The 21,285-nt window shown below is 40.6% G+C and overlaps 1 protein-coding gene across 10 annotated transcripts in view; it reads left to right on the top strand.

Annotated features, from left to right (window-relative positions):
- The window catches only part of SYNE1 (spectrin repeat containing nuclear envelope protein 1), a 498,327-nt gene that overhangs the window by 329,284 nt on the left and 147,758 nt on the right, over window positions 1-21,285 (top strand). For 6 of the 10 annotated variants that reach the window (XM_075064057.1, XM_075064054.1, XM_075064056.1 and 3 more), the window contains exons 90-93: window positions 722-862; window positions 13,940-14,107; window positions 16,148-16,309; window positions 18,434-18,628. In XM_075064057.1, coding sequence (XP_074920158.1) covers window positions 722-862; window positions 13,940-14,107; window positions 16,148-16,309; window positions 18,434-18,628 — 666 coding nt within the window. The remainder of the gene's footprint in view (window positions 1-721; window positions 863-13,939; window positions 14,108-16,147; window positions 16,310-18,433; window positions 18,629-21,285) is intronic. The other 4 variants (XM_075064060.1, XM_075064059.1, XM_075064055.1 and 1 more) reach the window with 3 other exon arrangements.

The raw sequence follows: 21,285 nt of genomic DNA, 5'->3' as shown, positions 1-21,285 counted from the left end.
TTTTTGGAAAACATTTTTTGATTAAATATGCTGCAATAATTGACATTGTTGCTACTATATCCTCGCGTTTATAAAGGATGAATAAATATATACATGCTGGAGTTCCTACTTTATTTTACTCAGTCCAGATGCAGATATAACCCCCACTGATATCAGTGGGAGTTCTGTCTGAGAAGGACTGAGTAAAAATGGAGTGACGACTTCAGGATTTGTCCCTATCTTAAAACCTTAGAAAAGCAAAACTAAGATATTACTATTGTGGTTCTGCTGTGGTTTTCTATATTCTGCTCTGAAACATTCTTTCCTTCATCATTTAACTAGGCCTGAAAGGTAAAGTATTGAGGGCAGTAGTTCTGGCTATCTGCAGCATTACTCTGTGGCTTTCAATAACTTCTTCTAATGCATTGTGTGTGTTACCCTCTAACTTATTTTTGATGTGTTGGCTGTAGAAACTTTTTTAAATTCCCTAGCAACACAGGAAATGGCCAACATCTCAGTAACAAATTATCAGCAGTAAATACCTCTGCTTGCCTGTTGCTTTCCTGAACTGTTAATATAGCAACTCAGAGGGGCTTGGAGGAAGCAGCAGTCCTTAAATTGTGTTTTGGTAATTCCAACGTTGTGTTAATTTTCTTGTTTTGGTCTGCATTTAATGCAAACATTTACTGGGATGATTGACGGATCTTCTTCCTGTCCTTTGGGGTTGCATTTCCTGTGACAGATGACTGCTGGTCGCTGTCACACACTACTCTCACCTGTCACTGAGGAGTCTGGGGAGGAGGGAACCAACAGTGAGATTTCTTCTCCACCTGCCTGTCGCTCTCCTTCACCTGTGGCTAATCCAGATGCTTCTGTTAACCAGGTACCTGCCTGTTGGCATTCATGAAGCTGTGATCTCTGGAAAGATGCCTGATCCCATTCTGTGTACTCTGTGGTTGATTCCTTCTTCAGAAAATGTGGGCAGATTTTTCTTTAAACGTTGGGCACACAATTTCAGTGTCCCATCCCGTGAATTGAGCATAGTCATCAAGCATAATCAGGACCTGGCTTCCAAATACATAAAAGTTACAAATACTGTGCAAGAAGCTTAAAGCATATCAATTTGATACCCTTTGTCATTGGCAAAAAAAGACTCAGTAAGTTGGTTACTTTTTAAACAAATTTTAAGTGAGCATTACACAGTCTTTCTAATTCATTAGTGTCTGTGTTGCATTTATAGCATGGTTTTGTTTTCAAAATAGTACACATGATGGCATCTGGCATTCTGAGAGAACACAATTTTCTACTTCATGTGATGAAATATTACATTCTGTGTCTGTCTGTCTGCCTTGTGTCATTGTCCAACCGATGCCATAGTTCAGTCTTCCATTGGTTCAGCTATTCAGATATCAACTGTGGTGTATTTTGTTGGGGGTTGTGTTCATCCTACACTTTGGATCAAATTCTGTTTTCAATTATAACAGTTCAAACCCGTGAAATCACTGGGGTCACATATGTAAACTGAGAGTAGAACTGAGACTTCTGGTACTCAAGTACCCTGGTGTACACCACACTTGTTTTTCTTGGTAGGCTGGTTTATTGTTTGTGCTTTCAATATCATGTGTGTAGATGCATATATGCAGTGCATCTGAGTAGTCTCAATTCCGTTGACTTCAACTTCTGATTTTTATTCCTCATGTCTAAACAGTGTTTTTCTTTGTCGTTTTTGTGGCTAAGTATTTCTAGAGTTGAGTAACTGAAGACATGAAGCTTTCCTTGACCATGTATTCCTTTTAAGTTCAGTACCAAAGAAATACTAACTAACTAACTTTTTAAGTATAGTTATGCTATTTGCTAAAACTCTTCTAAGCTTCCCATAATTTCTTTCAAAGATGCATGTATTTCTGAAATTATTGCTAAATATAAAATGATTCTGCTGTACTGGCTAAGACAAGAACAAACATAAAAATAAGGCAATTATCAGTGACAAGCCATATGAGGAAAGAAAGTCAAACAAAGGGATTTAATAATCCAGGAGTTTTTAAAAGTTATGTTACACTACACAATAGGATAGTTCCCAGTGAAGCTTGCCTGCAGTGGAAAGGCAGTTCCATTGTTCAGCAGAAGACTCTGGAGGCCATGTTAATGAAACAAACAGTGAAACATCTACAAGAACAGATAATGAATACAATGCAATTCGTAATGAACACAATGCAATTCAATGTAAGCTCACTAAAATTCAATGTAAGCTCACTAAAATTATAAGAATGAAAATCAGGTTAGCAACATAGCTCAAAGAACGACGAAAGTCCAGTGAGAAATTCTGTTACCTCAGAAATTGGCGTAAGAAATACGAAAGTTGTAGAACCTAACTTAGTAGGCAGAAAATATATTTACACAGTGTCTTTCACAAAATGTCACTGAGCCCATAAAAGCAGTAAAATTATTGGTGATGTCACGATAGATAAAAGCGTCAGCAGACATAGGTTTCTTCAGTCTGGTGATAAATGTTGAAACACATGATCTAAGCAATAAAAGGAGGAAAGTTCCACAATCAAGTGGGTTACTTACAAAATGCTTAGGTTCCTATTCACATGAAATTATAACCTAAACAGGCTAAATAACCTTGCCAGTTCAGATCATAATGAATGTCTAGGAATGTGCAAGGAGAGAAGATAGGCTAAATATGCCAGACTGCAGCAATTCTGGTCCTTAAATGTAAGTAAAATCATTTATAGTCAATGCAAAACTTTACCGGGAGCTAAAGTAAAGATTTTTAAATGAGAGTAATAGGCTAAGAGAGCAGTGTTCCTTGGAGAATGTGATCTGCTGCATCCTTGAAACGGAGCAGGAACTCCAGGAAATTGTAGTAATCTAACCTTGAAAGATATGAAGGCTTTTACAGAATAATTCTAAGGGCTTGTCTACATGATGGTTTAGTCTGTACTAGAGGGGCGTAAATTCTAGCATGCATTCTTGATCTGTATGGACCCTGCTAGTGTGAACTAAAAGTTCCCTAGTGCATGTTAAAGTAGTGCTCTTTGAATTGCGACTACATTTACACGCATGAGGGAACTTTTAATGCATGCCAGCAGGATCCATGCAGACCAATTAGTGTGCAACACTCTAATGTGCACTAGAATTTCCACCTCTTCAGTGTGGATTGACATACCATGTAGACATGGCCTAAATCTTTCTGATCAACACTATGTGGGGTAGAAAGGGGGTAATTTTAGTTGTTGGACACGTAATTTTTAAAAGAAAATTACTAGAAATATTTAGTCCAGGGGAAACATGAAATGGTAGGCCAACTCTAACTGTTTCTCTTACTGCTCCCATTATTTTAGTCCCCTTACATATCTCAGTGGACACCATGATAAAGACCAAGAAAATATTCACAATTATTAATCATGGTTATATTATTAAAGAAATAAAAAGAGACAGGCCAATTATAAAGATTAAGAATCTTAAATCCAATTAAATTCCACTATTTCTCAGTTTACCAAGGTTTAGCCCCTGTTTCTGCTCCAGGAACACATGGTCTAACCATGCAAGTGATTAACAGGAGAAACTGTTAGTATTTTACATTACAATAGCAATTTCATATCCCAAACAAATCATAACAAGAGTTTAAATCTAATCCCTTGGCTGTGATTTAGTTAACCTTCTCTCACCATCCATGTTCAAGTCTTGGAGATTTTCCTTGAATTAGTTTCTTCTTGAATATTCTCTGTTTTTCTTATCTATCTGTGGCAGCTTGCTAGTAGAGATGGACAGGATGAGTTGTGGAGTGTTTGCTGTCAAAGCGGGGTAGCACAGAGTGTGTGCCAGTGGAGCTCACTTCAGTTTTTTATCAGAGGGGTAGCCGTGTTAGTCCGTATCTGTAAAAGCAGCAGAGAATCCTGTGGCACCTTATAGACTAACAGACGTTTTGGAGCATGAGCTTTCGTGGGTGAATACCCACTTCGTCAGATGCATGTAGTGGAAATTTCCAGGGGCAGGTATATACCTGTTTTTTTATACCCTTCTCCTTCCTATTTAATGAAATTATAGGGAAGCACACCTCTTTCTGCCTTGTTTAGATGCAGATTTGATTGCTGTTACCCTTTCACTGGCTCCGAGCCTTTGCGGTCGCCTTAGGTGACACCTTCAGTTCTGAGTATGCAGTCTGCCTAATGAATATGCAACATTCTTCAATTGCTTTTCTTCTTCTTATGGTGGGAAAGTGTCAAATAACTGTTAAAGTTAGTTTTAACTTAATTTATTGAATCCATTTTCTGAGAGATTCTTTCAATTTTATTAGATTTTGATAGGAAATTAAATTCTGTTTTCAAGAAGTCCAGACTCCTATTCCTTATATACAAGGTTTTAATTCTCAAAACAGTCTTTAAAAAAATTAAGTAATTCCTGCAAAGTCCTTTTTTTTTTTTTTTAAATAATTAAAAAATTGACTCATAACAATTTTTGGAGAGATGATTCTTGTCTTCAAGAGTTGGGGGAGGGATTTCATGTACACTGCCAGTATTAATTAATTCTCTTTTCTGTACATAATGGCTTCCTGCATTAGTTATTAGTTTAGCAAGGTCCTTAGATTCCATGTTGGTACATTGTTTTTTGCCATTTATATAGCAGTGATATTAGAAGCTTTGCATTTGATTAACATATGCATTTCACAGAAGTGTTTGCCATTTTAACATTTAGGAAATAAAAGTATAAAATATCTCTAACTACACATGTTGGGTTTTTTTTCTAAAGCTTTAAAACACAAGAAGGGTTTTTTTCTTTGGAAATAAATGGCTCACGAAACAACAAAGTATGTAAAACATTTACATTTTAGGAAAACGAATGCAGGGTGATGTCAGAACAATAAGCCCTCTTTACCTTTGGATTTATTGTTCTGACAACATCACCCTGCATTCGTTTTCCTATAATATAAATGTTTTACGTAGTTTGTTGTTTTGTGAACCAAACTCCTTAGAATTACAATTGTTTGTTAAACTGCTTTTAAATATTTTGTGCAAAGCGCAAATTTCAGTAATCACTATATCTTTTAAATGTAGCACAAGTGAAAATAATATAAAGTTAAAGCAAGGTAAATTTTAAAACACAGCTTTTCTGAATTTGCATAAACATGCTTAGGGTAATAAAATCTTCTTAGCCATAAAGCCGTGTTTATCTTCCTTGACATTTGCTTGTCCTTGGGAGCTAAGGTAGAAGCCTCTCCAAATTTCTTTGGTTAGCTTGACTATTTAAAATAATTTAATAAACAAAAATATATGTATATGAGGTACTTTTCTCCAAGCATCATATGTATGACAGTAATTATAAATATCATAAGCTTCACTAAAGGCACAGGCAAGTTTAATGATAAAATTAATAATATTTTTGCATCAATATTAAAGTCTCTCCCCTACAGCTATCAGCCTGGAGATATTTCATACTTAGTTAAAAAGGTTTTAGCAATAGCTTCGTGAGAGAGAGAGATTTTCCAGTGCGTCTTAAGGAAGTAAACATCCAGGCTTTTTCAGTTTAAAGATGGAATCCTTTTAAATGGAGAAGTCTAGGTAAGAGCACTTTACTGCAGTGATCATCTAGGGCAGTGTTTCTCTACAACCGGTCTGGGGACCAGCGCTGATTATGGAAGAGTCCTATAGATCAGTGGCTCTCAACCTTTCCAGACTACCGTACCTCTTTCTGGAGTCTGAATTGTTTTGCGAACCCTCAAGTTTCACCTCACTTTCAAAATAAGACGGAAAAAATACAGAAGTGTCACAGCACACTATTACTGAAAAATTGCTTACTTTCTCATTTATACAGACACTCCCCGAGTTACGCAAACCCAACTTACGGAAATCCGGACTTAAGGAAAAAGTTCCGTAAGCTAGCTGGCTGTTTGTTTTGTTTGTTGCATAATTGTCGGAGATACATTCCCGACTTACGCAAGGAACAGAATGCTTGTGTAAGTCAGAGAGCTTCTGTACCATATAATTATAAAATAAATTCATTGGAATATAAATATTGTACTTACGTTTCAGTGTATAGTACAGAGCAGTATAAACAAGTCGTTGTCTGTATCAAATTTTAGTTTGTACTGACTTCAATAGTGCATTTTATGTAGCTTGCTGTAAAACAAGGCAAATATCTAGATAAGTTGATGTACCACCTGGAAGACCTTTTCCTACTCTCAGAAGTTGAGAACCACAGCTATCGAATGTAATAGCCACCTTCTAGAATTCAGTATAGAATCCTCCCCTCACCACACACACACAACTAGTATTCTATAGCAGTGTTTCCCAAACTTGGGACACCACTGGAAGCAGCGTGGGCTGAGGGACGTACTGGCTGCCACTTCCAGCAGTTCCCATTGGCCTGGAGTAGCGAACCACAGCCAGTGAGAGCCGCGATTGGCTGAACCTGCAGATGCAGCAGGTAAACCGGCCTGACCTACCAAGAGCTTTCCCTACACAAACGGCATCCCAAGTTTGAGAAACACTGTTTCAGTTTAACCTCTAGAGAGGAGATAATTCTGTCTTAGTTTCTGTAAATATTTTGAGTAATTTTTATAGATACTACTTAAGTTTCTGTAAGGGTCCCTTGGTTTCATCCCTATTAAACATCATGGACTTTTTACAAAAGGGGTACTTCTTTACACCTGCACAGTGCCAACACAATCTGGCCTCAAAGGTCTGATTGGATTCAGTTTTATAAATTTATGGAAGATCCCTTGCTAAAATGCTACAAACTGCGGGTGAAAACAGTAACAAGATCATGTCTCATTCTGGAGCACGATCCTGACCAGTGAAGAGTTGTATCACTTCTTACCCTGTAACCCCTTGCTACTGTGGCTCTCTGCCTGGGCCACCCACAGTCAGCAACAAGCATCATGGTGATTAAGCTGCTGTTGGTTGTTCTTTTTCATTTACATCCAGTGATTATTTCAGTGTAATCATTGGACTGAAGACTGTATGCTTTAGCAAACAATTTAGATTTGCTGTGTTACAATATGCACTATGAAAATCAAGTGAAATTCAGTCTCCTGCTCTGTTTAAAAAAAAATGCATGCACTTTACGTCCATGTATTAGGCAGCTCTGGTCCAGTGCTTTGGATTCTGCCTGCAATACCACAGACTTCCACTGGTCTCCACCAACCTTACTTAATGAGTGGTAAGGTTACTCCACATTCTTTCTAGCCCCACATTTTCCCAAAAACATGTTTTCTGAAATGTCCAGCCTTTTCCTGGAACAATCAGAGGAACGTTACACTTTGTTGCTTCTTGAAGAATCAGTATTCAAGAGTTTGCTATTTTTATTGGAGTTACCAAACATTTCAGTTTAAACATAGCACTGGACTGTTTAGATTAAAAATAAAACAAGTTTATTTAATTAAGAAGAGAGACATTGTAAATGAGTACAAGTATAAGGTTTAAAGTCAGAAATGGTTACAAAAGAAATAAAGATAAAACATTTTCAAGTAACTAAAATTTAGCAAGCTAGACTTGGTTCTAGGTAAAATCTTCAACACACCTTTCTTTCAAGATGGCTGACCAAACTCCTGGATCAGGATCTAGCTCCCAAAGTCAAAAGGCTGGTCCCTTTTGTCATCTTAGGTGAAAGATAACTTGGGGTTTCTTGGCCCCTCTTTTTTATAGTCAAGTGAATCTTTTGAAAATGATTCTTCTGAAGAATATCTCCAGATAAATGTCTATATCCAGCTGAAAGGTAGGCAAAACGAAGTCTGTCTTGAAGGAAGTTTCCTGATGATTCTTCCTCTGCTGGAGATGTCTGCTAAAATGCATTTTTTTTTAGTTCCTGCCCCCTCCACTTCAAATGAATGAACCTTAGACATGTGATTATCAGTTTCCTCCCCTGCTATGATGATATGTGGTTTGCCTCCACCACTTGTTAGCTTGATAAGTCTGTTTACAGAACATGTAAATACATTCTCATTGTCTTTCAAAATACTATGGAAGTAATACCCAGGTGGGAGAAACCACATTTCTTTCCTAGGCTGGGGTAATTTCTGCTTGGTTGGCAAATGCATGTTAAAAATTATAATTTCAGTTTATGTCCATAACTGCATCCGTTGCTTGCCTTACATTACATGAAGATGTTAATAAGCCTTCCTCTGTAGCATGGGGCATGGGTCACTTGCTGGTGGATTCTCTGCAGCTTGAGGTCTTCAAATCACAATTTTGAGGATTTCAATAACTCAGTCATGGTTAGGGGTTGTTATAAATGTGTATGGGTAGGGTTTTGTGGCCTGCCTTGTGCAGGAGGTCAGACTAGATGATCATATTGGTCCCTTCTGACCTATGAGTCTATGAATCTATGAGTCATGAGCTTTTCATTGACACCTTGCACTACACTTATCAGATATATTTCATGACATTAAAGAAGTGCGGTACACTTGAACTGGTTAAGCCAGCTGCTGTTCATCACCAGATATCTGGGTGCCTTTTGTCCTCTGCCTTTGGGCTGTTCTTAATATCACAGATCATGAGCATAATGGCAATGCCAAGATACTGCTTACAATAGACCAAAATGAAAGTGTATAAATACTAAAAAGATGTCCCAAAACCTAGGATTGTGGTAAATTGACACTTGTACATTTTAAATATATAAATATATCAGTTGCTCACTAAATACAGCACCATTAGGGCTGCTCTAAAGAGATCAGAACTAAAAGAGAACAACACTAAAAATATTAAATATTGGTATAAGCATAATTTTTAAACCCCCAAAGGATTTTAAAAGTTCTTATGGTGTACAGTGTTTGTGCAACAGCTAGCAATCGCTTCATGCAATTTGTTTTGAAACATAAGGAAATTAAGCAAATAGTTTGTTCCTTATAGGCCCAATTCTGTGAGTGCTGTGAGATGCTCAGCTCCCACTGAAGCAAGTGGGAGTGGAGGATGCTCAGCACTGGATTCAAAGCACTCCATGCCTCATGGGAGTACGTCCTAAATATTGTGTGTATGTTATTCACAAAGAAAATCTTACTTGAATCGGTCTTTCATTTGTATGTCTGTGATATAAACACAGACCATATATTAGCATGCTAGCATACACTGCAACTGTGAAGGAGGAAGCAATTACAGAAAGCCTCTTTTGGCTTGAAGTTTCTTGCACTTATTCTTTATTCAAAGATTTTTTTTTCATTTGGTGCAATTTTTTGAGATATAAAAGCAGGGCGCTGCTTGAACTGGGAAAGCTGAAGAGTTGACACACACCCATTCTGCCCACAGCTGGTCTTGTAATTTCAATACCGGGCCACAGTTAATATTTTCTCTCCCTGTCCAGGACTTAGTTAACAAACCTTCATCACCTCTCACCCTCATGAAATCTAGACAACAGCAGTAACAGCCCTTGTCAGATTCATTATGCAACCAAAATATCCCCCCCCGCCCTTAAATAGGGGAAACATCATAAGGAAGCATAAGTGCTGCTCTTGCTTTTGGACAGTTTCCACAGGAAAAAGGAGGTGGTTAGACTTCCATCTCTGTGCAGGGAAAGAATTTTTATATATAAAGCACACCAAAAATACACACTAACCGGAAAACCCTGCCGAGATTGATGTGCTTAAATCTTTCTCTCTTTCCTTCCCCCCTCTGTGTCACTACTGAAATCTGACAACAGCAGCTGCTGCACTGTGAACGCACAGAATTTACCGAAAGGGGGAAGGGGACTGGTTCAATTCCGTTCATTTTCCCTCCCCATCGTTTCTTATCTTTAACTTCAAATCCTTCATCCTGGAACCATCATTAGAAAGTCTCAGAAATAAGTCAGCTGTCAAGGCTATGCAGATAGGCAAGAAGGTCCAGTGGAGACCTGAGTTCAAGTCCCTGCTCCACGATAGACTTCCAGCATGAAGCTAGGCAAGTCACATAGTAACTTTGTTCCCCATCTGTAAAATGGGGATAGTATGTCACAGAGTGTTGAAGCTAAATGCATTAAAAGATTGTGAGGCTATATAAGTGGGGGCCTATAAGTACCTTAGTTGGCCAGATCTTGTCTCCCTGACAGGAGAGAAGATATGATGACTACTTACCCAATATGAGCATAGGTGGCAAAGTCAGGACTTCAGTTATTTTGAAGTGACTTTGACTCAGCTATGCTTGTGCCCTGTACTATGATAACTTTCCACAAACATTTGAACAATTTTGTTTTTCTAGCATGTTTACTAGAATGTTTCAGAAGCACACATCTGGTACCCCTGAGGGAATTCTGCACCACTGCACATCGCAGAATTAATGCTCCCAGCAGATTTTACTCTTCCCTACAGAAAAATTGATTTTTGTGCCCCTCCTTATTAGCAGTGAGGGGTGTACATCAGGCTTGGGCATCAGGATAAGCAAGGGAAGCATAAACACCATCTCAAGGAGAAGGGCCAGGCTCTCTCTTTCCCTCTTTCTCACAGAGCTGGGGAGGGGCAGGGCTGGGGACTCCCCAGCCTCTAGTTCCTACTGTGTCCTGGGCTCTAGCTGTTAGTCCCAGCTGGGCTGCGGAGGGATGAGACTTTCTTTTTCCCCTGCACAGGCCATTCCTGGGACCGGCGCAGACATACCCTGGGGTCGCCTCCCCCTGCTGCAGGAAGTTCTGCACATATCCCCCACTTCCTGCCCCCATTGGTCCTCAGCCGTAGGGGAAGGATTCACTTACTGTATGGGGAGCTGCCTCCTCCCCTCCACCCCATCTGCCCAACCTCCATGCATCCAAACCCTCCCTCCCCCCGCCAAGTCCCTTCCCCATGCATCCGGACCCCCCACCTCCAGACCATCCCCCACTGAGACCCCCACCCTGCCTAGCCCCACCCCCTTGGCCCTGGACAACCCCAGTGAGCCCTCACACACACCTGGACCCCCACCCCACTGAGTCCCAACCGGCTGCACCCAGACCCCTAAGCCACCAAGCCCCACTACCCCAGCACCCAGAGCGCCCCACTGATCCCCCAGCACCTAGAGCCGCCCACTGAGCCCCATCCTCCTACCCAGATCCCTCCTGCTGAGCCCCAAACACCTTCACCTGGGCTCCCCTACAGAGTCCCATTCTCCCTGCTCCCGGACCCCCCATCAAGCTGTTTGCAGCCAGATTACCACACAGAGAACCTTCTCCCCCCACGCTAAGCCCCTCCACACTTGTATCAGCCTGGCAGGATCTTGCTTTGCCCCACACCTGGATCAGGGGGCCAGGCTGTGTGTGCGTGCAACACTCTGTCCCTCTTGCTCACTGTGGAGTCATATAGATGTGCTAATATGCCTAGTAAGGAATCTGTTTGTCAAAAAAACGTTTCCTGAATCTTTTCTGTCTGTATTGTTGCAGACATGCTTGCTGACAGGTATTTTGAAATAAATTACCAAAATAACTGAAAATGGTGATTATGTTGTGTTATTTTGATAAATAAATATGCAGAATTGTGCAGAATTTTAAAATATTGTCTGCAGAATTTCCTCAGGAGTAATCTGGCCTGTAACAACTAAGCAACACTGAATAAATTTAGAATATTGAGTATAATTTACTAGCATCAAATTTCTTCACTATCAGTCCATACAGCAAAAATTTTTGGGAAGAAAATGTCTAATATCTTTGAATCATGAATACATGAGGAAATTCCTGTCCCCCCAAATTTATGATCTAATGGCCCAGTCCTACCACATTTACTGCCAATGAGTACCGCAGAATCAAGGCCCAGCTAAAACACAAGACTATTTATTATTCAGCAATTCATTGAGTCCCTAGGAGGACTTCCAGACACAGAGTATGTAGCCTGGTAGCCATTACATTCAGTTGCATCATTGGAACTACCAATAAAGCAGGCCACATTTATGTTAGAAAGTTGTAGAAAGACTGCTGTTTACCAAATGAAACAATTGGGTTGTTTTGTATTTTCAAACCTCCTACAGCCGTTTGTTTATATAATGAGCCAAGAATTGGGATATGTTGAATTTTAAAGAAATAATAAAACCAGTTTTAAACATAGGAAACCACAAATGTCCATTTTTACTTATTTCTTTATTTGCTCATCAGCTATTCAAGAAAGGACTAAACCATTTGTTTTAGATTAAAAAATAAATTGTTCCCATGTGAAAATCTTGCTTGCCAAGTTTCATCTTGAGCTTTGTAACTTGTAAGCCAGCAATATATTCATTCCTAACTGATCAAAAGATATTCCAAATTCTTATGAGGGAAAGAAGGAAAACATTTTAAACTCTTCTACAGTGTTCTGTGATCTTAAACTGTATTTTCAAAAATGGAATATATCTAACTCATATATGTGTACAAATAAATAGAAATGTCCTTTGGCAACAAAGAGCTGTTGCCTCCATGAGATACAACACATAATTTCAGGCCCTTATTTCTAAATTCTTACTCTTCTATACTATTTTCATGCTTATTACTATACATTAAACGTTCAAAAGTAAGAAACAAATGTTATCATTTAATTAACAATTATTACCAATAAATATTACACAATTAAAAATACATATTACATGGTTATGTTTCCTCCATATTTAAGCAGAATTCCCCACTGAATTCAACTGAATTCCCCAAATGATTACAAATAGAGGACACAGCATTGTCTCATATTTATTTTTTAAATGATTTCTCAAGCTTATTTATTAAGCTACTCCTTTGAAATCTAACACCTTGATCCCACACGGAGCTCTATAGGGACAGATCTTTGCAGCTGAATGCAGTCCGTTGAATTCCAGTGGGGCTCTCACAATGTGGAGCTCTCTGGAGGACTGGATCCAAACCATTAGAAAAAGATATGATGTGAAATAATGGACCTGAACCCTGGTTCGGGTTATACGGATGTAGATCAGGAGTAACTCTACCAAAGGCGATACCAGTAAAGTAATCAGTAATAGTTGAACTGGTGTATAATAAGTGAGATCAAAATCAATCTTTAACTATTTTATGGGAGACACCAGGTAAAAAGTCATGGACTATATCCTGTAGCCCTTCATTCCAAATTCAATCAAAACTTCCACTGAATTGAGTGGGAATTTTGGCTGGTTAAGGAACACAGATTTTGACCACTCCTAGTTCAAAGGGACTCTTCACCTGTGTTATTAGTGACCCCTAGGTTATAAAAACTGAAGGATATTTTAAAAGCATCCCTTTTATTTCTCCTGCTTCAGCTCAATGTATGTCTGTTTTTTTGTACCTTTCAGCTCAGACACTAACCTATCATTTTAGCTGCCATTCACAGCCAGTTACACTGTCTGCTTTAGTTGCACTAGCACAGTATTTCCCAAAGTGTGCTGCATACCTGGGGGGGAGGGCAAATTGTTACAGTCAAAGTGGGTTGACATTTAACAATACATTGCAGGGTAGGTCTGATTGGTTTCATTTTCCCCAGTGGAGTTTCCCAAAGTTTAGGGAAGGATGTGCTCACACAATATGGAGGAGTCTGGATTGCTTGTTTGACTGATCCTTTTCCTATCTCTCTAACCACTCTTTCAGTGTCTCCCTTGGTGACTCCTCCTCCCCTTCCCTCTTTCTGTCACAGTCCCTTGATGCTATGTTCTTTGCCACTTCTTCCCCTTTTTCCTGAGTGTTCTCATCCAGTCTCATAGCTTTGACTGTCATCTCCCCACATTTGACTCCTAGTTCTAGCTCTCCAGCCCTGACCTTTTCCCTACTGTTCAGACTTGAGTTGCTCTCCTGGCCTTTAGCTCAAAGACAGTAAGGCAAAAAATACATCATGTTCTCTCCCAAGTGCTCCCTTCTCCACCACGATAGAGCTCCAAACCATATCAGCAGTTTTGCTTAAACCACTCTGCACCACATTTTAATGTTTGTATGTTTGTTTTTTAAAAAAAGGAAAAAATAAGCTAAACCATGGTCTTGGCTGTCAATAGATTTATACCCTAGAGTAGCTGTTAAGGGAATATAATTACAGCAAGGTGGTATATTTTTTGTTTTGAAAGTGCAATGTTGTGCTTGATGCTCGTAGGACATTGCTTATTACCATGCCTTATCTGCTGAACAGTTGCAGACAGAAGCTGCCAAGATTCAGCCCAGCACCTCATCCACTCAGGAGTTCTATGAGCCAGGCTTAGAGTCAGCTGCTAGTGCCAAACTGGATGATTTGCAGCGTTCTTGGGAAACACTTAAGAATGTGGTAAGTCCTTGAACGTAGAGTATCAAAACTGATCTGTAGTTTGTCCGTTTCATAGGAATAAAATGCAAACAACTCATTTACCTCAGAGGCGCAGCTCTACATAATACTTCTCAACACTTTTTGGTCTAAGTGCTGGCATTCACATGGCGACCAGAACTGCCAGTCCCACATGGTATTATACCATGCTGCATATATACGATGAAGGCAGGCTGTGGCCAGAGTGAATGAGGGTGATGGACTATCCGAGAACACACAAGGGCATGATTTGCATAGGTACTTCTGATTCACTTGTGGTGTGGAAATAGGTGTCTGAACAGTAGATTCTGAAAGTTGGAGGGAACCCTGTGGCTGAGTGTCTGCACTCTAGAGCTTAACAGGGAGTGCATGTGAGGAAGCCCTATTCTCTCCATCACCTCCGTTGTGGCTTATTATTATTGACTTGTAGCATGTAGATGCCCCAATGAGGAACTGGGGCCCCTTTGTGCTGAGCCGTGCACATGCTTGTAATGCAAAGATAGCCCCTACCTCAAAGAATTGACTCACTGAGTCTGAGAGACAATGGGTGAACACAGCAAACAGACAGGAAACATATGATTGTGCTTGGTATAATGACCAGTGGTCTCAGCATACTAGCGGTCAGCCTATTTTCAAGTTTTTTGTAGGCAGCATGGCAAAGGTGAATTTTGAGGAGAGATTTCTGGAGATTCCGATTCAATTAACTGTGCCAAAGCCAGGTTCATTATCCCTATTTTTGCTGGACATTCTGGCATTTTCCCTACTTACTTTACTTACTTGCACTGTTCCGGGGGTGGGGGGGAAGGGAGGAAAAGAGGCAAGTGTGTATGTATACATTACTTGCAGTTGGTCTATATTTTGCCATTTTCCCTACTTATTTAAGCCCTACTTTTTGCAAGTCTGTTGCAAAATAAGGCCATTTATAAGCCAGAAAATATGAGTAAATCATAAATGATGATAGCTCCCTCTAGAAACACACCAATTGTCATTAATGCCCAAATTCGTCTTTGGAAGTTCTGTGACTGAAGGTATACAGTTATATAGTTCCAAAGGAGGCTTGAATAAAGATGGGCGTGTACCATCCAAAGTGACATTCTAATCATGATAAGGGAAAAAAATTCTTTCAGTCTGTTCTAAGCCCACAAGGACTTTATTCCAACTATGAATTGAAATAACACCGCACAAAAATCCACACATCCTGTAAGGGAGGGCAGAGAAAGTCCAGGGATCCTGTTTCTGAGGATATGTCTACACTACATTCAGAGGTATGATGGTAGCTCACGTACGCATACCCAGGCTAGCTTTGATCTAGCTAGTGCAGCTAACTACAGAAGTGAGGACACAGTGCCATGGATCTTGGCACACGTGAGGAACATGAGTACACACCCAGGGTTCCTGGCAGGTTTGTACAGCTCACACGAAAGCCCACAATGCCATGTCTTCACTACGTTTAGCAGCACCAGCTGGATTAAAGCTAGTGCAAGTTTGCCTACCCAAGCTGCAGTCACACCTCTGATTGCAATGTAGGCATATCCTGAGAAGTACTGGATCAACCTGACATATTTATGCACAGCAGCAAAGCCCAGTTATCCAGTAATGTACAAACATAACCCATCCTATACACTTTTCCCCAGAGGTTCACTTACATGGTATTAATTCGAATTCTTGCTAAAGACAGAGTAGCTATTATGTGAAATGTGGAACCATGCCTGTAGCAATTTATGCACATGGCATATTTGTGTATATACAGCCCAGAATGTGGCAGGAGAAATGTGCTTAGTTTTCACCCTTTTATTAAAATAAGGGGGCTTAGGCATAGAAACTAGAATTTGGCCAACAGTGACTAAACATCCTTAGTATGACTGTTTTGCTATATAATTTATATTCTTAAAAACTGGTGTTGCAGACCAAGCTCTTGGCTTAGTGTCCCATGGAAACCATGGATGTAGGAGGGAGAAGAGAGGAATGAGCAAAAACTTACTTCAGGAGACAGAATATCTGCTTACAGCTTGCTTTCTTCTTTAGATAAGTGAAAAGCAGCGCACCCTCTATGAAGCTCTTGAACGCCAGCAGAAATACCAAGACTCACTCCAGTCCATATCCGCAAAAATGGAGACCATTGAGGTGAAGCTGAATGAAAGTTTGGAACCTGGCAAGAGCCCAGAGAGCCAGATGGCTGCACATCAGGTAGAAAAGCTAACTAGCTACAGCTTTTGTTGAATTAAATGGCTATATCGTTACTCATGGAATGCTTCACAAAAACATGCAGGCTGATTGAAATGTTGTTTAAAATGTAATTTTTTTATTTAGGAAAGAGCTCCCTGCAGACTGCTCCTCCTCTTGAACTCCCCACTGTTATGGAGATGGGAAAAGATTTACAAAGTGACTCAAAAAAAAAAGAGAGAGGGTTTAGACCATCATTTTCAGCAAAGCACAGTGTGTCAGTCAGCATAGCATTTGGCCGTTCACAATGTTTAAATTTGCCAGTTAAGGGAAGAGAAGACTATAACTAGTTCTGGTTCATTTTAATCAGTTTCATTCTGATCTTTGGCTTGTTATAAGCACAGATGATGGTTATCTTAGGAAATGAGACTCTGGAAAAAATAAGACTGTATAATAACCATTTTGTTCTGATAGCCACACAACAGATCTTCCTCCATGCACATTTCTAACCTTGACACAAGTGATAAGAGAACAGGGGAAGCAAAATAATAGAATTGAAATCTCCCATGTAGATCTCAGAGTAGGATTTTTCTCTTAGCATATACAACTTCACTGTCAGAGCAATGGGCTATACCAGTATTTTCATCTTTGACTCATTTTATCAGGTTCATACTCAGCTGCTTAAAGCTTCAAATTAAAATCTGGAAAACTTCCATGGCACAGAAATCTGGATGGCCTGTGCCACCTGGAGATATTTGCACTCACAAGTGAGCAAAGTCCATAGGGTGGGAAGGTAGATGATGCCAGAAAGGAAGCACTTGTCTCACCCCTTCATGTGGGAAGGAGGAAGATGCAGTGTCCCACCCAGCTAGTCATTGTATTTAAAAATGGGTTCAGTTTAGCCTTTCAAAATTCTCTATCCCAAGGGAAAAAATGATGGGCCTAATTTTCTGCCCACACTTAATCCACCCTCCCTTTTTGTGCTCACAAAGTAATTGACATGAAGTTTGCTATTTAGGCATGCCTCTGACTGGGACTATTTATCAAATTGTTAGATATATAAATTACATAATTTGCACCTCCAAATAATTGTGGGACCAAAACTACATATGCAGATATGGATGCAGAAAGGTTGCAAAAATCTGGACTCAGACATTCTTCTGGGCTGCATAGGTTTTCTAGCCATGCTCTGACAAAAATAACATAATAGAAAAATGAACTCCCATTGTAATGGAAAACGCTTCCAGTATGTCCTGTTAGTGAACAGTATTCAAACTACACACTTCAGAAAATTAAAACTAGACACAACAAAATACTAGTTCAGAATATGGCAACCTGCCTGCTTAGCAGCTGCTGTAGCTCAGTGCTCCAGGTACTTCAGGGACTCCAGTAAAATACTGGATTCAGTACAACCCCTGGTCCTGTTCTCCAAAACAATCCATGAGTTAGTTTCAAGCTGTCTGAAGAGTCACCTTTCCCTTCAATGGGAGCATTGTGCAATTAAGGAACACAGAATTTGGTTCTTTGTAATTAGAGCCAAACAAACTCTTCTGTATCTGAAGCATCCATGCAGAGGGGCTGACAAGGGCCCATACCCTACTGATTTGCCTGGAAGATGGGTTCTAAAATTGAAATGGTAGAAGGAAGTCCCTATGCAGCATGGAGGCATCTTCTAAATGTTTATGTATCTGGGTGGATGTTTTCAGTTCCTCCTTATAACTAAAACCCACTATAATTTTAGGTGAATTGAATTTCCTACTTGGACCCATGTCACAGCCATATTTCAAATAATATTGTTTTCTCTGTCTGCTATGGACAACCTCTTGTACAGTCTTAAATGTTTGCTGTGGAGCTCAAGCTCGCTTATAAAATTTCCTACAGATTGCTAATAATTATATACTTGAAATCCATATTTAAATTAGCAGATGTAATGATCCCCAAATAACCATAGAAATGAAAGCTCCAATCTTTCTAGCCCCTTGATCTTGAAAAGTAAAATATGATAAAGTGCATTGCAGTGAGTTCTGTTTTAACACATTTGCACTCGGACCACTTCCATTTTAGTTTTTTATACCAGTATATATTTCTTTACCTTTTTTTCTCAATAAGAAATGAACCAATTTGTCTGTCTGCTTCTACCTTGAATAGGCATTGATGGATGAGATTCTGATGTTACAAGATGAAATCAGTGAGCTTCAAACATCATTAGCAGAGGAATTGGTGTCAGAATCACTAGACACAGATGCTGCTGAGCAGTTGGCTTTGCAGTCCACGCTCACTGTCCTGGCAGAGAGAATGGCCACTATTAGAATGAAAGCTTCTGGAAAACGACAACTGCTAGAGGTACAAGAGAACTTTGAAAGGACTTTTTGTTTCCCCACATTTCTGATTCTGAAAACTGCTTTTAGGATATTTAAATAGACCATGACTTTTTTCTTCCAAAGACTTCAGTTGCTGCAACATTCCACTCTGCTGATACCACAATGTGTACTTCAGTGTATGTAAAATGCTACACATGAGAGATCTTGTGCTACTGTACTCTTCTCTGGGTTTTTGTCATGTTGATAATTGTTTTTACTTTCCTCCTCCCCCCTGACCACCCACCTTCTATCTTGGTTGATCCTCTGTTCCTCCTTCCCTTCTATTTTAGGTAATGCTCCCCAAACTTTAGTGCAGCTTCAGTCTGATTTCAGTTTTTCATTCTTTCACATTGAGAAACTTGCCCCAATTATCCTGTTAACCAATGTGCCAGCCTGGTTCCCACCATAATCACAGTACTAGATATTTCTGTTTCCCTCCCATTAGCCAAAGCCAACACACAGAGATCCTCCTACTTTCAGGCAATCCTCCTCCTGTACCTGCTATCAAAGGACCAACTTTATTCCTTCTGTCACTTTTGCCTCCTCTGTGTATTAACTTCAGTATCAGCCAATTTCTCTTCTCTCCTTTTTAGAAAAACTCCCCATTCACCAAGCAGAATTTCCACAAAAATCCTCCCCTTTGACTCCTCACACTTCAAGTTGCTCTGAAAAAATTGCAATATAAAGTTGCAAATGTGTTATTCCTCAGTGACTTCCAGTTCAGAGCTGGCAGCACTGAAACGTCACTCTAGGATATCGGTGGCAAACAATGTTGTTTCCAGCGCACATATCACCACCAGTAATAAAAGTTATTCAGGCTTTAAAAACCTGGCCCTTGGCTGCATATGCCCATCCCTATTGTCTTCATGGGCCCTTTAAAGGAGTTCTACATGTTAACTGGGTGGGGGGAATGTAACTCTGTAGTTGGAAGCAGTAAACTGTAATTTTTATCATTACATAAGCAGGTATGACTTTGAATACCAACAGGAAGCAGAACTATTGTGTAATAAGGTGACATTCTTAGTCATTGTTCAGAGTAGAACCACATTTTAAGGAATTATCAGCCAATCACCCTTAAATACTCCCAGTTAAATGAACACTGGACCAACCCCAGTTTTGCTTTCTTCTCACTTTCCCTTCCACCAAGGAAATGCTCCTCAAACCTTGTTTAATTTTTTTTAGCAATTCAGTCCCTAATCTCAGAGAATAAGAGGATCAAAACACCCCGTTAAGTGATCAAGCATAAAAATTTTTAGTTAGCCTTAGACAACATTACTTCAGTATGTCCAGTGTTCCCTAGATATTATACTTACCCCAGGAGAAATAAAACCTACACATGCTGAGATAGTATTATCTAAGGCAGGGACGGCCAAACTTTTTGGCCTGAGGGCCGCATCGGGTTTCGTAAATTGTATGGAGGGCCAATTAGGGGAGGGGGTCATGGCCTGGTCCCCACCTCCTATCTGCCCCCCCCCAGGACTCCTGCTCCATCCCCCCCCATTCCCTGACGGCCGCTCTGGGACCCCTGCCCTATCCGCACACCCATGCTCCCTGTCCCCTGACTGCCCCCAGACCCCTGCTGCCCCATTCAGTCCCTCTTCTCATTCCTGACAGACCCCCTGGGACCCCTGCCCCATCCAACCACCCCTTTTCCCTGTCCTCTGACTGCCCCTGGAACCCCTGCCCCTGACTGCCCCTTGCCACCCCATCCAATCTCACCTCCTTTCTGATTGCCCCCCCCCCCGGGACCCCTGCCCCCATTCAACTCCCATTTCCCCCCAACGACTATCCACACCCCTGTCCCTCATCACCACCCCAAACTCCCCTGCCTTCTATCTAACCCCCCCTGCTCCCTGCGCCCTTACGGTGCTGCCTGGAGCACCAGTGGCTGGCGGCACTACAGCCACGCCACCCGCCTGGAGCCAAGTCATGTTGCTGCCACCGCTGCCACCACGCAGCACAGAAACTGAATCAGGTCAGTTCTGTGGCTGCGCTGCCCCAGGAGCTCGCAGCCCTGTGCCCAGAGCATTGCGCCAGCAGCGGAGTGAGTGAGCTGAGGCTGTGGGCAAGGGGGAACAGCGGGAAGGGTCTGGGGGTGAGCCTCCTGGGCCAGGAGCTCAGGGGGCGGGGCAGGACAGTCGACCGTAGTTTGCCCACCCCTGATCTAAGGTGATACTAGAATGTTTTAAGGACAAGGACTTTATATATCTTTACACAGGAGTCCAGCTAACCAAGCTGGAAGTTAAGGGATGGAGTGAAAACTAACGAACAAAACAGTTTGAAAGAGATGGCATTTATACACTGTTCTGTTTATGCTGAGTTTTGCAATAAATTGTGTGCATGTTTTTTCAGTTAGCGGGAAGATGGGCCCTTTCATTTTTCTGACTACTGACTTTAACAGAATTACTTTAAAGCCTTGAAAGCATTTTTAATTTTTCACTAACTGCTTACATTCAGAAATGTTGCAGAGTTTTGCAGGTAAGAGAATGCAATCACATTATGAATCTGGCTACAGTCTTTCATATACGATTACTTTAAATACTGAAGGTTTGGTTCTGTTCTGTGTTGTGCTGTGTCATTTTATATGTTTATACTGCAATCAGAGGTGTGATTGCAGCGCACTCACAAAAGAAATAATCG

Source organism: Chelonoidis abingdonii, chromosome 3 (genome assembly GCF_003597395.2).
Source record: "Chelonoidis abingdonii isolate Lonesome George chromosome 3, CheloAbing_2.0, whole genome shotgun sequence".
NCBI lineage: Eukaryota > Metazoa > Chordata > Testudines > Testudinidae > Chelonoidis > Chelonoidis abingdonii.
This window is presented reverse-complemented; position numbering and strand designations above follow the sequence as displayed.